The sequence below is a fragment of the Schistocerca nitens genome, chromosome 3 (genome assembly GCF_023898315.1).
Source record: "Schistocerca nitens isolate TAMUIC-IGC-003100 chromosome 3, iqSchNite1.1, whole genome shotgun sequence".
Lineage (NCBI taxonomy): Eukaryota > Metazoa > Arthropoda > Insecta > Orthoptera > Acrididae > Schistocerca > Schistocerca nitens.
In genome coordinates this window covers 256,558,541-256,574,376 of record NC_064616.1, presented here as the reverse complement: position 1 = coordinate 256,574,376, position 15,836 = coordinate 256,558,541, and the positions used below count along the sequence as shown (strand labels likewise).

At 38.8% G+C, this 15,836-nt stretch overlaps 1 protein-coding gene across 5 annotated transcripts in view; it reads left to right on the top strand.

Annotated features, from left to right (window-relative positions):
- The window catches only part of LOC126248226 (uncharacterized), a 170,632-nt gene that overhangs the window by 63,663 nt on the left and 91,133 nt on the right, over positions 1 to 15,836 (top strand). For all 5 annotated transcript variants that reach the window (XM_049949052.1, XM_049949051.1, XM_049949053.1 and 2 more), the window contains 2 exons: positions 5,006 to 5,216; positions 5,297 to 5,436. In XM_049949052.1, the coding sequence (XP_049805009.1) occupies positions 5,013 to 5,216; positions 5,297 to 5,436 (344 nt within the window). In that variant the 5' untranslated portion in view covers positions 5,006 to 5,012. The remainder of the gene's footprint in view (positions 1 to 5,005; positions 5,217 to 5,296; positions 5,437 to 15,836) is intronic.

Here is a 15,836-nt window from a genome sequence, read left to right as displayed (position 1 = left end):
AGCCGCAGCTTCGTCTGGACCTTTGCGTGGCCCTAAGGACTCCGTTAACCCCGCCACTCTCCACTATTACTTCCTCTTGATTCTTGACGTGTTCCGGGGCTCTGAAGCGGTTTACAGTGACAGCTCAATGGCTGATGGTCATGTAGGCTTCGCATATATTCGTGGAGGACATATTGAGCTGCACTCCTTGCCAGTTGGCTGAAGTGTTTTCACTCCAGAGCTGGTGGCCATACCTCGTGCTCTTGAGTACGTCCACTCATGCCCCGGCGAGTCATTTCTCCTGTGTACTGACTCATTGAGCAGCCTACAAGCTATCAACCAGTGCTACCCTCGACCCTCGCCACCCTCTGGTAGCGTCCATTCAGGAGTCCATCTATGCCCTGGAACAGTCCCGCCGTTCCGTGGTGTTTGTGTGGACCCCAGGACACGTCGGAATCCCCGGCAACGAACTTGCTGACAGGCATGGCCAAACAGGCAATGCAGAAACCGCTTCTGGAGATAGGCATCTCCAAAGCTGACCTGCATTCTGTCTTACACCGCAGGGTTTTCCGGCTTTGGGAGACGGAATGGCATAATAGCACACACAACAAACTGCGTGTCATTATGGAGACTGTGAATGTGTGGAAGTCTTCCATGCAGGCCTCTCGCAGGGAATAAGTTGTTCTCTGGCGACTCCGCATTGGCCATACGTGGCTAATGCATGGTTACGTACTCCATCGCGAGGTCCCACCTCAGTGTCGCTATAGCTCCCAAATGACAGTCATCCACCTCTTGCTGGACTGCCCACTTTTAGCCGCTCTGCGGCAGACTTTTAACTTTCTCAGCACCCTGCCTTCGGTGTTGGGCGACAGTGCCTCCACAGAAGCTTCAGTTTTACGTTTTATCCATGTGAGTAGGTTTTATACTTCTATGTAGGTTTTAGCACATGTCCTTTGTCCCTCTTTGTCCTCCACCTTACTGCTTTTAGGGTGGAGGTTTTAATGTGTTGCAGAGTGACTTGCTTTCCCTTTTTATTCTCGTGGTTGGCCAGCCACTGTAATCTGCTTTCATGTTTTACTCTCTTCTGTTTCTAGTGTCTCTCTTGTTTTCTTGGCCTCTTTCGTTCCTTGTAGTGTTTGTTGCCTTCCCTTCATTCTTGTGGCTTTTCCTTTCCTTCCGTTTTGTGTTATATGTTTCGTCCATTTTATTCTCACACTTGTAGCATTGTTTTATTAGGAACCAGGGACCAATGACCTCGTAGTTTGGTCCCTTCTCCCGCCTTTAAACCAACCAACCAACCAACCAGTCTTTTCAGTTCATTCCCTTTCAGCTACCTCCCCCCGCCCATTCCCCCCCCCCCCCCCGACCTCTCCCTCTCCCCTGCCCTCAGTCTAACCTGCAGCATTTTGCTGTCCACCGCGCCCACCGTACTATCCCTCCCCCTCCCTGCTGCAGCCTCCTCCTTACCGCCACTTAATTGCCACTTCCATAATGCACTGGTGCTGCTGCTCACAGCGTGGTTTCAGTTGCCTTAGACTGTAGTCGTGTGTGTGTGTGTGTGTGTGTGTGTGTGTGTGTGTGTGTGTGTGTGTTTTTGAAGGTCTTAATGGCCGAAAGCTATAATTGTGAGTGTCTTTTTGTTGTGCCTATCTGTGACTCAGTGTCTCCGCTATATGGTGAGTGGCAACTTTCCTTCTCATAATATTGGCAGAATTAAAGACTTGATAGTTCATATGACAACTTAATGAAGATGGATGCAGCAGAATGCTGCATGCGTTTCTACAAAAGACTCATGGAGGTGTGATCCAAATGCAGATTGCATTCCTGCCTAGTATTAACTGTGTGAAAGCTACTAATTCTTGGGAACAAGCTAATATTATTAACAACAAATGACATTAAAGAAAATACATATTGAGAGGCCAATGACAGAATTCCCAGACTTCTGAACAGTAGCCGACAAGAGGCCCACGAGCTTACACCACATATTGCTCAAACTACCTGTTTCTGAGCCAAAAATACCCTTTGTGAATGGAAGAGCTATCCCAGAATATAATACCATATGTCATAATCAAATGAAAACAAGCAAAGAGATTAATTTTTGTATTGGACTACCATTTATTTCAGACACAGTTCTAACAGTAAATATAGAGTAGCATTAAGTTATTGAATAATATTCTGAACTTTGGCTCTCTACAACAGCTTACTGTCTATTTGCAACATGGAAATTTGAGTTTTTCAGACTCACTGATCATATGCCCATTCTATGTAACCAAATTTCAGTTTTAGTTGAATTGTGTCTTAGAAACTGTAAAAACTGAGTCTTCGTGTGATGTAGTATAAGTTTATTTTCTATAAGTCACGAACTTGTGTCTTGAACTGTGGTATTTGATATGTTGCCTATGTTCCACACAACTGGTTCCTCCTGCCTTCTTAGCCTTTAATGAATATAATGACAGCAAATTTGGTGGCGTAAAAGCATACACGCTTGCCCACCCTCATACTTCGTTAACTATGACTCAGTAGGGAGGATCATTAGCTTGAAGAGCTGAAATAGAATTAAAATGATTAAGTATGTGGATGTATTTGTTGTACCATCCATCGTGTTCATATATCTGTAAAACCTGCCATTTGTGTACAGTAGATGTTTGTAAGTAAATGACTCTACGTACAACAGAGGCAGAAGTTGCAAGAACAACAAATGAGATATTAATTGGCCAGAACTGAACATTTGCTTGAAACAATGTATTAACGCATGTAATACTTACAAAGTCATACTTATCAAGATAGCTGTTGACATATTGTCATACATTTCCCTGGAAGTATCATTGTGGATACTGTTAAAAGCATCTTGCATTGAGTTTTGCGCTAAATTTTGTGCTTGATTTATTGAGTGGTTGCTTGAGGGTGGGGTTATGGGACATACATTTCCCTTATTCATCATTGCAGATGAAATGTAAAGTTTCTATGAAGTCATTAAAATGCAGTGGTATGGAACAGCTCATAGCAAAGCTCCAGATACTGTGATTATTGTCGCTTTTGGTTCTGGACTACTACTGTGCTGATACACTGAAAAGGATGCATATCCACATGTTACACATGGCAAGTGTGCATATTTTTCCATTCCACAATGTTTCAATCAGCTCATTGTGGTGCCACATTAATAATGAGGAAGGGAAGAGCGTAGCCCAAACCAGCAGTATCTGTTCTGGAAGGATGATTTTGTGGGTATTTAATGTACTAACATATTGTTTCAAGTAAATGTTTAGCTTTTGGTCAATTAATATCTCTTAAGACTTGTATGACATACGCTTTTATATTCCCTAGATTCATTAACCTTCAGACATTCACTGTACACATAAGCATGACTGTGGGTTCAAAAACATAAACTCTTTCTTTATCTTAAAATCAGTTACATTCAGTTTTAGCTGCTCGAGCTTGTTTGTTGTTTTTAAATGTAGATGAAATTACACTTCTTTTTTTGATAGGCTCTGCTCCTTCCCTGTATCAATGTGAAGTCCGATTGCTACCCCAACAATTATTTGCATATTATTATGAGATGTTTATATTTTCCCATCTCCGCGTTGCAAATGTTTTGAGTGAAATGCCCAGTCGATGCGCTGTTGTTTTCATGTCAATTCTACCAACATTAAGAGTTGTTTAGTTCTCGGGGTTTTGTAAAATTCCTGGATTCATGTCTCGTCACTGTGCAGCCTATGAAAAGGATTGCGGAAGACTCCCAAATAAATTCCAAAATACAGTGCAGTTTTAATACCAATATATTTCCAGGACTATGGTGTCCGGGCCTGGTGAACTGTACCGGTTACATCACATGAACCCAAAGTTGACATCAAACAACACAGAGTTCACAACAATCAACAAACGAGTGAGCCTACAATACATTTGCTCGCAACCCTAGCCAAAAAACGAGTACCCCAAGGCGCCTGTGTGACCTCTATTTATACTTTTGTTAACAATTACCTACAATGAAAATTACAATTTTATGTAAAATTACAATTAAAAGTTAAACCGAATATGAGCTACACATTGCTAAAAATTTACAATCTCAGTGCTGAACAAGGTGAACCTATTTTCAACTTAGTTAAGAGTTAATATAACATTTTCTGACTAATTATGTTACAGGTAACAATTACATTTCTAAATTTGTTTATAACAAATCAACTATTGCCTGAATTTTAGTGCTAACATATATCGGAGATTCAATTAACATGCTTTATTTATATGTTCTATTTAATTTGCTGTAGTAATTTTATACTGATAGGTTTACTGGTACATCCTGACCATGTGCTACAGTTATTTCGATTAGTTACAGTATTAATTTCACATTTACATTATGTTTCTCACATAAGAACAATGTTAATCAGCAAAGCATCGTTTTCGAACTATATGTATACTGAAATAGTGTTTATTTTTGTATGTAATTTGGAAACAGTTTCATTTATGACAGCTTGAATTTGATTGTGATAGATGAATTATGTCTTGCAGTCACTTACAAAGTATCAAAGATGCATTAGCTTAATATCAAATTTCGGTCTCTCTTTCATTCTTCTTACATTGAAAAATCTATCTTACTTATTCGTAAATCAATTGAAACTGTCTGTGAAGGCAAAGTATTGCCTTCCAGTATGAAATAAGGTATTTAGAATTTCTCATTGCCACTGTGATACGTGTGTGTAATGAAGCAAATGGTTATTGTGTCAGTGGCATCAGATATGCAATGTGTTGACATCTGCAGCTTCTTCATTATAAATAAGCATTTTATTGGCATCCCTTTCTCATATTGTTTTTCAAAGCTCCTGTTGTCCACATCCCGGTAAATAGTTTATTAGTAAATATGAAAAAATATGTATATCAAAGATATCACTTTGAATTTGTGTTTCCCAATTAAGAATGACAGTTATTCTTTTTATTTATTTTTATTTTGTTTTAGTGTATGTTGTCTTAACTGACAAGACTCCTGAAATATTATGGAATGTTATGAAGAATGCCAATGGTTGATTACTTTTAGGTTTGGCATGGTCCAAGAGATGAATAAATATTCACAAACTAAAGACCTGAGCAGTCCCTCAGAAGACAGTGGATGTGCAGAAGTTACTGGTTGTTCCTCAGAGGATTTTTCAAGAACCTCATTTGATCGTTCCATTAGAAACCCATTCTATATCAGCTATGTGGACAGACTGAGATATCCATTATGCAGTCCTTCTCTTTTCAAAAGCACTGTGAGTCATAGAATTCATATAGAGTAAGTTAATGAAAGCATACAAGAAAATTAGCTAACTAACTAAATTAACTTTTTCAGGGAAAAACGAGAGCTGATGTCAACAGAGAAACTGGTATATCATCATTGATATCCTGTGATTTTGATGAAAGTGAGAGCGTAATTTTTGATGAAACATTGGATCCTGAGACTGAAAAAGCAGCTCAAGAAGCCATTTCAAAGTATTAACTTCGTGTTTTGTCTTGCCTTATCAAAGTTTAATGGTTTCTTTCAAGAACCAGTTCTCCCTCCCGTCCTCTCCAGTCCCCTCCCATGCGTGTGAGAGAGAACAAGTAGCCATCTCTAGAAACAAAGAAGCTACTACACATACTGAAAGGCACTTCTAACATCTTTGACAGTGTGGTGGTAATGCAATGAAAAAGTAAAAATTGAACAGTACATAAATAACAATGGAATAGACAGGAAAACCTTTAATGCAAAATAGGAATAGCATGCCTACATACTAAGTGTAAATATTTAGTAGCCTGAGACTGAACCACTACTTCAAAATAGTCAGTGATGTTGCATAAATAGATAGGAATAACAGTGTAAGACAGGGCCAGCCACAGCTTGCCGAACTTAATGCGGACTGAATGTGCAGGCCTTGGGTGGGCCAGGGTCTGGCCTGCCACTTGGTTTTGCGCGGTCCTTCTTGGAAATACCCAGAACAGCGCGAAATTTCATGTAACATTGCAGTACGATAGTTTTTGGTCAGCAAAAATCTCAGTGTTTGGCAGAATCGAGGTCTCAGTGCTGTTTACCCTTCGCTATTGTTTGTGGTATGAGGACGTTCACACGTCCAGTGGCTGTTTGCACAAAAAGAGAGAGTCTAGTCATTTGTCATCACAGTCCTTTAAAAATGAATAACAGTGACAGAAGAGAGGGATGAGAATTCTCAATTTTCATAAGCGATGGATGTCGTAATAGACACTACATTACAATCAATATTGTGCAGAAAGAATTTAAAGATTTAGTTGACAATGAAACAACCAAAAATTGCAATGGTATTCATTGTTCTCTACATCAAGAAACACTTTGTGCTAAATTTGCAGGTATGAAGCACGTAAAGAAATTGGTGATACAAATAATAAAATTTCGGAATTCGCACATAGTATTCCATTGTCAGTTGCAGTCGTTTTAAGTGAAACTGAACAAAAAGCATGGAGGCTTCATATATCACTGCACTGTACATTTGTCAAGTCAAGAGGCATGTTTGGAATAATTTTTCAATTTAAAGCTTACTATTGTTGAATTTATGAATGACAAAAGAGTGCAGTAACGAAAATTAGAACATATGGAATGGATTGCAGACCTCGCATTTTAAGTCAGCTTGACTGAACACTGCTTACAGAAGACATGGCAAGGTAACTTCTTTCTGATTTGATGGGGATGCATTTAAAAAGAAAATACTTTTGTAGAAGAGATAAGATTTGACAAAGGCAGTCCAGTTCCCTAAGCTCACTGGCATTAAAGAAGATGCGAGGTTTGAATAATTTATTGCGGCCTTGAAAGAATTACAAAGATAGTTTCCTAAACGTTTTGAGGACACTGCCAATCTTACATTTTCAAACCGTTTGCGGGACCATTTACCATGTCATTTGAAAGTGGGGCTGTGCATGTGCAGAAGTAACTGTTTGATCTCAAAGGCAATTACTGTTTCAAAGACAAATACCTTTAATGTCAAAACAATTTAGGACATACAAATTGCTTTCCTAAGGTAGAGTTTCCACGTCTCCATGATGGGGTTCCAAAAGTGCTACAATATTTCAATCAACATCTGTATGGAAAGAAGTTTTTTCAATTACAAAACTAAATATGTCCTGATTATATGGCAACCTGAGTTCGAAAATCTGTGAAATTGTCTGCATCTGTCCATATACCTACAGTTTGAGCCAGATAAAAATTAGAACATGTCTTCAGTGCTTCAAAAACAATCAAGTAATTGTGAAGATTTGTTTTGTTTTTGGTCTGTGTTATTGAGAAGTATGAAATATAAAATTAAGTCGTATGTTGTGCAACTGCACTACCATTCAAATGCGGCATGTTTGCAGTTGCCCCTTCTTCCCCCTCCACACTGCCAGACAGCGTAGTGTGGTGGTGGGGGAAATATGCCAGCCTGGTTCAGCTCTGTGGCACTCGTGCCAGGGCATGGCTCGGGAGCCAAATCCTTGGCCACCCCTGATGTAAGATGAAATGAATTGAAACCATTACGTAGCTTCAGACATTTGTAAACGATGTGATGGGCTGAAGCCCTTTCCTAAAGTTACTAGGAAACTGTAGTTTGATTGTGGAGAGATTCCGTTCAAAATGGTAGTGACATGTATAGGAATTCTTGCTTGAATGTGTGGAAATGATGAGACACATCAGGGAACTGAAGCATACTCAATGATAAGAAATAGAAAGTCACCGCATAGAAACAATTCAGAGTTCAGTAAATAAATATCTCCCAGTTTCCTAGATAGTGCTGTATTAGAGAATGTATGAGAACAGGAGAACATATTATATTACTTACAGCTTCCACAGAGCCCTAAAAATAGTTCTCGGGCACCATCTGTGTATGAAATGGAGAGAAGACTTTATAGTGGTGTATTAAGAAGTACCATGTGCAATGTAGATTAAAACCTTATAAAGAAAATTAAATCTCTTTTTGTGAAAAATGCGTTGTTAAAATATGATTTCAGTGACAGTATCCATGTGAACGAAATCCTTCAAGCCTAAAACCTACATGCTGGAGACATAAGGGAGCTACTCGGAGGAAAAACAGAGTAACGAATGTGATTAATTTGTTAATTTCAGTACTAATTAAAGTGGGGTTGCTGAGTGTTTCAGGATAGTGTGCTGAAGTTGCGGTGATGTATAAGAAAAACTAATTCTGAAGGAAAGGTACAAGTAACTGTAATTTGTAATCCTCCCTTGGATTTGCAGTATTGGATTTTTGTGATTTCCGTAAATTGCCAGGCAAATGCTGTGATGGTTGCTTTGAAATGGAAGTAGATGATTTCTTCCCCCATCCTTCCCCAATTAAAACGTGTGCTCAGTCTCTATTGACTCTGTCAGTGGGCTGTTAAATCCTAATCTTCTTTCAAATGCCAATAGTTTTGCTTCTGCATTTGTTTTGTTTCAAAGGACATGACTGATTTCCTTCTCCATCCTTGCCCTATCTGAATTTATGCTTTGTGTTTAATAACCTCAGCAGGACGTTAAACCATAATTTTCAGTTTCTTTAGCTTAGCAGTAAAATCTTTAGTACAGAGATGGTACAGGTACCATCAGAAGATCTTTTTATAAATATAATTTGCACATATGTCAAAGTTGTTTCAACATAGTCATTATTGGAAATTTGTGGTAAGTTCCTATGGGACTAAACTGCTGAGGCCGTCGGTATAGTAATTATTATCCCATATTTTAAATACCAGTTGATACAAAAAAGATTTCAATTGTTTATTACAGACAAACTATAAAAGATAGAAATACATTGTGCATGTTACTGGATAGGGGAATGTTCAAAGTTTTGACACAGCTGTGCTGTTATTTTTTTGTAGCGACATGGTGAATACACCACAAGAAGAATCATTTTATGCATTTGAATTTGTATGAAGTCATGCCATATCCCAATTGCGACAAGCGTTCCGCCATCAATTCAGCAAGATGCCGCCTCTGTACAAGTAGATTTATGACTGGCATACAAAATTGTTAGAAGTTGGCTGCATCTGCAAAGGGAAGAGGACTGGTCGGCCACACATGTTTGGTGAAAATGCCCAGCGTATCTGAGATGTGTTTACACACAGCTGTCCACAAGGTATGCAAGCCAGGAGCTGCAACTCCCTCAAACAACGATGTGGTGTGAATTGAAATGATGCCTGCATATGAAGCCTTACAAGTTGCAGTTACTGCAGCAATTGGGTCCTGTTGACCTTAACAGAAAGTGCAAATTTTGAATTTCAGTTAGCCAGAATATGGCAGGGACACTTTTTCCGAATGACTCATCTTTATGTACAAATAGACTTTTCATCTAACGGGTAAAGTAAACTGTCATAATGTAAGAATTTGGAGGTCAGAAAATCCTGGCATCATCGCTGAAACTGAATGTGTTTTGTGTCATTTCTGTCCACAGAGTTTCTGAACTTCTTTCTTTTTGTGGAGGAAACTGTAACATTAATTTCATACCTGGACATATTGCAAAATTGGTACTTTCCACAACTTCATGAAGATTTCAGTGATACCATTTTTGTGTAAAACAATGCCCTCCCTCACTTTCACCTTGAGGTGCAGCAATATCTTAACACCACCACCCCACAATGTTGGATTGGAAGAGGTAGACAACAAGATCTTGTTCATTGCTTTTGGCTTCCCAGGTCAGTAGACTTCACACTTTCTGATATTATTTTATTTTTTTTCTGTAGGGTTTCATAAGTGTCTTTGTCCCACCCATGGCAGCTACTCTTAAGGAGCTGAGAAATTGAATTGTTGAAGTTAAGTTTTTAAACATGGACGTGTTGATTGGCATGTGGAATGAAATGGACTACCATTTCAATGTTTCTTGAGCAAGGCATGATGCTGATGTTGAGTGTACAATATATTGTCTGTGCAAACACAAAAGTTTGAACCTTCCTCTATCCAGTGACAGGTGCAATGTGTTTCTATCTTTCATAGTTTGTCAGGAATAAACAATTGAAATCTGTTCATTCTTTTTGAATCATCCAGTACAATAAATAGTGTTGTTACTGTAATCTCATTGCATACTACATAATAGTGAAATTAGCTTCTAAAAAATTAATCAAACAAAAAGCAGGGCATCTGTGGATAAACAAGGAGAAAAGTTATATAAAGTAAGACACATGTGAAACAAACAACTGCTAATCTTATATTTAACAGTAGCCAGTATGTGGATTGTAGTCGAAATAATTACATTATTTACTAGATTTTTAAGACGTGTAACACATATAGCAAGAAACTAATTCATTGAAATGCAAACAAAGTAAACAGAACACTGTATAACAAATAATAGAAGCTACAGAGAAATATATCTGATGTAGCAAGACTTCATACAAATGCAAAAATTGTGGTGGGCCATGATAGGAATAAGTTGTTAGAAATGGAATGTTAAAAAACAGTAAATTACCTCAAGATCAGCATAGGGAAGATATGAATAGGAAGCAGCAGCCAAGCAATAAGGCCTAAAGCAGATGGAAAGGCAATGTTTTAGTGACAATGCAAGCATATGGCTACATACACAAAAGTGAGGAATTCTTCAAAGAAAATAATATTACGTAGTTGGAAACCTTTTTCAGAAGATTTGAAGTGATATGCCCATGTATATTTTGTCTATTGGGAAGGAAGACACCTCTTCTACATGAATCACAAATGTGCATTGTTACAAAGTCGACAACAAAATCAAACTGAAGTTGGTTAAGCAAAAGGCTACCTCTGAAAGCACATCAGCAGACAAACTTTATCATAAGCTCAATGAAATATCCAGAAAGTCCCCATTTAGAGAAATTTAGTTTACAAAAGACAGTGTTCCATAGGTTAGAGACTTGAAGGGTATGCCCATTCTTTTCATTGCACATTTTGTATCTTTAAAAACAAGAAGCTTAAACTCCTGCATGTAATTAGTACAAGGTATATATGTCATTAAGAACAATTTGCTAAATATGAAAGACCCCTTCTACAATATTAAGAATTGCGCAGTCTAATTTTATGTTACTAATATTTCAAATTCAACAATGTGTTGTACATGTAGCTATATGTACTGGAATTGAACCACCTCTTATTTATACTGTTGCTGATACATACATAAACCATTATTGCTGATACCTCCAAGAACCACCATAAGCAGTAAATATTTCACAGCAGTGGACCATGCATGAAGAAATAATCTACCACAGATATGAAGATGACTGTTAATAAAAAGAGAAACAGGGTCACTGGAAAACCTAGATTTTTGGATAATTTATGGTACAAAATAAAACACACAATAGAACCCAAGGAAAAGTGTAATGTAAATTCCTGTGACCTGTGTATATAAAACCACAATTACAGACTCAGTGTTACAATTCACAGAAAGGAATCATCTCATTATTTCCCTGTATCTACGTATATTTTTATGGACCTGACTATTAGCATACAAACATATATGCCTTCTCTGTATATTTTTCTTTTTTCCAGCCTTGCACCAAATTTCAGCAAGACTTTGTCATTTCTCATAGCCTCAGGCCTTTGACAAGACTTCCCTTCGGCATCTTCCTCCCCACTCACTCCCACCACTCTACAGATGCCCAATTCATAGACACTTCCAAGATCTAGAAGATAAGCCATCCTGATTCTGCCTGATTACTATATCTCTACTGAATTAATCTCTGTTGTTCTAGATAAACAATGGATGAACACTGTAAACTTACTGCCCTCAGTCTACCCTCCCATGTCCAAGACACTAACCATTTCCCTCTTATGTCACCACCTCCCATGGGGGGGGGGGGGGGGAGGAGGTGGTACTGCATTATCATTGGCACCTTCAGTGCCAGATGGGAGTGTTTGTGCACCTCAGTGAAGCTAAGTGTTATGCCGGCAGTAGCATAGCTACTGGCAAGCTACCCAAGCCAGACAGATCTGAACAGAGGGGCCTGATACAGTGTGTCCCACAACATAGGGAAGAGAGGGCTGTGTGTTCCCAGGGAGCTCCACAAGCTGTGGTTGGATATGGGTATGGCGACGCTGGGGACTTGCCAGCAGTGCCAGGCGTCTTCTACTGAAAACTCTGGGCATATTTCGGGGACTGCTGTTAAGCACGATGATGGAATTTTGTGTGTTTCGGAGAGTTGGGCCCTTGGCTTCAGCACCTGAAGTGTGGGTAAGGTACACACTTCCATAAAAAACAAAAACCCTCAACCTCAAGGTGTGCAACGTGCTGATGAGATGAATGGCTCTTCAGGCAAGACAGTCTCTAGTGGGCAACTTCCCTTGAAGACACACATTTCGTATGGTGAAGCTATAAAAGCTTTCAGATGTATTCAGCCTCTGGTATTTGCTACTTCTTTTGCATTGGCACTTAGGAAACCAGTCACTCAGTGTGATGCCTCCACTCTGCCCAGACCACAGATTCAGTCACTTGTCATTGTATCTGTCATTTGTCATTGTACCTAGAGGGGATAAGCCACATTTTAAACCAAAATCATTCAGAAGCCGTCAACACCAGATGTGAGACCTCAGCCGCATGCAGCTGCACACCATCAGAAGCCCACTAAGCAGTCGTCTCTACCCATGCAAGAAACTTCTCCTATAAGTAGGGGGGGGGGGGGGGGATCACACAAAAAGTTCTTCGAAATCGAAGAAAGTAGCAGCTAAACTTTTGGATTGATGAGCACTCTCCCTATTTGATTGTGATTTTACTTTCGAGGATATTGATATCCAAATGGATGAACTGGAGAGCCGAGCACCATTTAATGTTCCCTCTGACCTCTTGGGACAACCATCGCTAGCCTTTGCGTCCATAGGGCCTTCTTTGTTGCAGTGGAACTTAAACTGATCGTTACTTGATTCACATTCTCCTTGAGTCACTAAAAAGCCTTAACTATACATACACTGTCATATGCAACCCAAACTGATCATTACACCCAGAAAATGTTGGCCATGATAGCCCACTGTTTTGGAAAAAAAAAAAGAAAGAAAGGAACATATCCATTGTATTTAAAGTCTGACTGTTCATTAAGCAAGTTATCGAGCCCCTTTATCTTGTTCTTATAAATCCCAAGTTCCTCTAAAATTTCAATCTTTAATGGCAACTTGCAGTATCTTCATCTTCTCTATGCTACTGTCGAAGTGACCCTCATTACCCAAATGTTGACTAAAAACCATCCTGTTAGCAGAATCAATATGCTCTTTGATCTTGGCTTTTGAAACATATACCCATCTGGCTGATGTAAATTTTATCGCAGATTCCACATTTCAATTAATAGAAGCGATAAATTGTAATCCAGCCAGACAGGTAGATACTTCACAGCCAGGTTCAAGGAGCATGTCAATTTTGCTAACAGGATTGCTTTTGTCCAGCATTTACATAATGAGAATAACGTAGCTGGTAGCATAAAGAAGACAATGAAGATATAGAATATTGCCCCTAAATGCTTAAAGTTTGAAATTTTAGAGGAACTTGACATGTATGAGAGCAAGAATAAGAGCCAGATAAGCTGCTTAATGAACAGTCGGACTTTAAAATATGATGGATATTTTGCTGGTTTCAAAAAAGGAGTCCAATATGGCCAAGGTCTTACGGGTCTAGTGATCAGTTTTAGTTTCAAGACTTCCATATGTGACAGTGTGTCAATAATAGCTTTTTAGTGACTTACTGATTAGACTGTGTGACTCAAATAAGAATAGTCAGCCATTGCACTTTTATATGTGAAAAAGAAAAGAAAATTTTATATTCATTTTCATTCGGTCAGTGTTGTGTGGCCACTGTTATTTGATACCAGACTAATTTTAAAAAAGTAGTAATGCTGTATAAAAGTGGTCGGAAGCTTTATCATTGTAATTTTATTCTGGGTTTTACATTTAGACAACGAAGTCATTTAAGGTATATAAATAAATCGACTGGCGATAGGGAATGTTCCGTCAATAATGTAAATTTGTACACATCAAAAACTGACACCTAATGCTGATGCCAGGTGTTATGCTACCGATGCGTCAGTTTTCAGTAGTAAACTATGAATGACAGTCAACTGTGATTTGACAATAGCTTTTAATCTGGATAAGAGGTTTCTTTTGGGAGTACAATTTATGTGGTAATGTGGCATTCCATAGTCACTGACTTTTTTTTACTACAGGAGACTTATTTGGTATGTTTTAAGCATTCTGTTACTTGATTACAGGTGCACAGTAGTATGGTTCTGTATATTTAATCTAGATATTGTTTTATGCCACTGTATGTGATGAGCATTTTATGCTCTATTCAACAATATTATGAAAAGGATAGTTGCTACTCACCATATAGTGAAGGTGTTGAGTTGCAGATAGGCACTACAGTTTTATGTTTTATTTGTAGACTGTAATTAGAGGTAGGTTTTAAGAACTAAATTGATTATTTGGTTAATGCTAGCTAACAATACCATTTTAAGGCAGCTTTCAGATCGTACCTTAGAGGGTGCATAGGTTCTCATCCTGTCATATATACTTCTAAGTTGCTGCAATGTCATGTATCAGTTGTACTAGTGCTGTTTGGCGAGAAGCACTGATAATATGTTGTAGGTAAGTTTGTACATGTTCATGATTGCAGATTGTGGCTATTTCCAAGTACAATGGTTGTTAATGTTCTTATAATGAAATTAGCTGTCTGTGTATAAAAGCAAGATATATGTTCTCCACATGTGAAATTGTTCATTATAAAAGTAGTTGGTCACAACTGCTGTAATTTGTTTATAAATGATGGTTTGATAATGGAAGTAATGTCTGAAACTAATCAGTGCAAATGAAGGATTGTTCTTGCCACAAAGTTGACAGAATTACTAATAATTGTTTCAATAAAAAAAAAGGTTGGTTACATGTTTCCTGCATCATACTATAGGTTCACAAACTCCTGCATTCCAGATGTTCTGTAGGACTGTGGGATAACGAGCCTTCACTACTTGTATAATGAGGTGGTTTAGAATTTTCCATTCTATACATGGGAATTGTAATCAGCTCTGCCAGTGCCCAGGGACACTGCTCCCATACATGATCAGATTCATTATCTCATGCTCCGTTATCTGTGCCCAGCTTCATGAGTGGGGACTACATGAATATCTGCCTCTTTTTATCCAATCCTTCCTGCAGGACTGGTGCCTTTGGTATCATGTTGGTGATGCCATGTCAGATTGCTGCGTTCGGGAGAATGGGGTCCTCAAAGGCAATGTACTCAGTCATATGGCTTGCAATTGCTATTAATGAAATATCCTCTGTTTTCAGAAGCCCTGTTAAATGCTGTTTGTTTGTGGATGACTTAGCAATCTTCTACCCTTCCTCCAGTCTTACGAAGACAATGAGGTAACTACAGACGACCATCAGGAGGCTGGAAGCTTGGGCAAATAAAACAGGTTTTAGATTTTCACCAGAGAAGTTAATTTTAACCACACTCGTTGAAGTTTTAAGCAACCAGAGCTCATAATATTTTACATTTTTAGGTAATTGTGTCCCGCCACCTGAAACACCTACTTCAAATCATTGAATATTTTGAAATGCCGTAGTGGAAAGGCAAAGTGAGCTGACAGGTCTTGTCTCCTGCAGCTTCATAGGGGATTTCTCAGATCACATTTTGGTTTTGGCAGTGTGGTCTGTGGGTCAGCCTGTGTTTCCTACCTCAAGATTTTAGACACTGTCCATCATGAGGCCATTCGAATATCGTGTGGACCCTATCGGACCAGCACAGTTCAGAGTCTGTGTGCAGAGGCAGGTGAACCACCGTTCTGGATTTCACCATGCCTCTATCTGACTCAACAGGCCCTGAAAATCTCAACATGGTCTGTCATTGGCATTCAGTGCATCAATCCAACACCTTTGAGTGGCTCTCTAGGAATCAGTCCCATGCAACCAAACACATTCACGATATGTG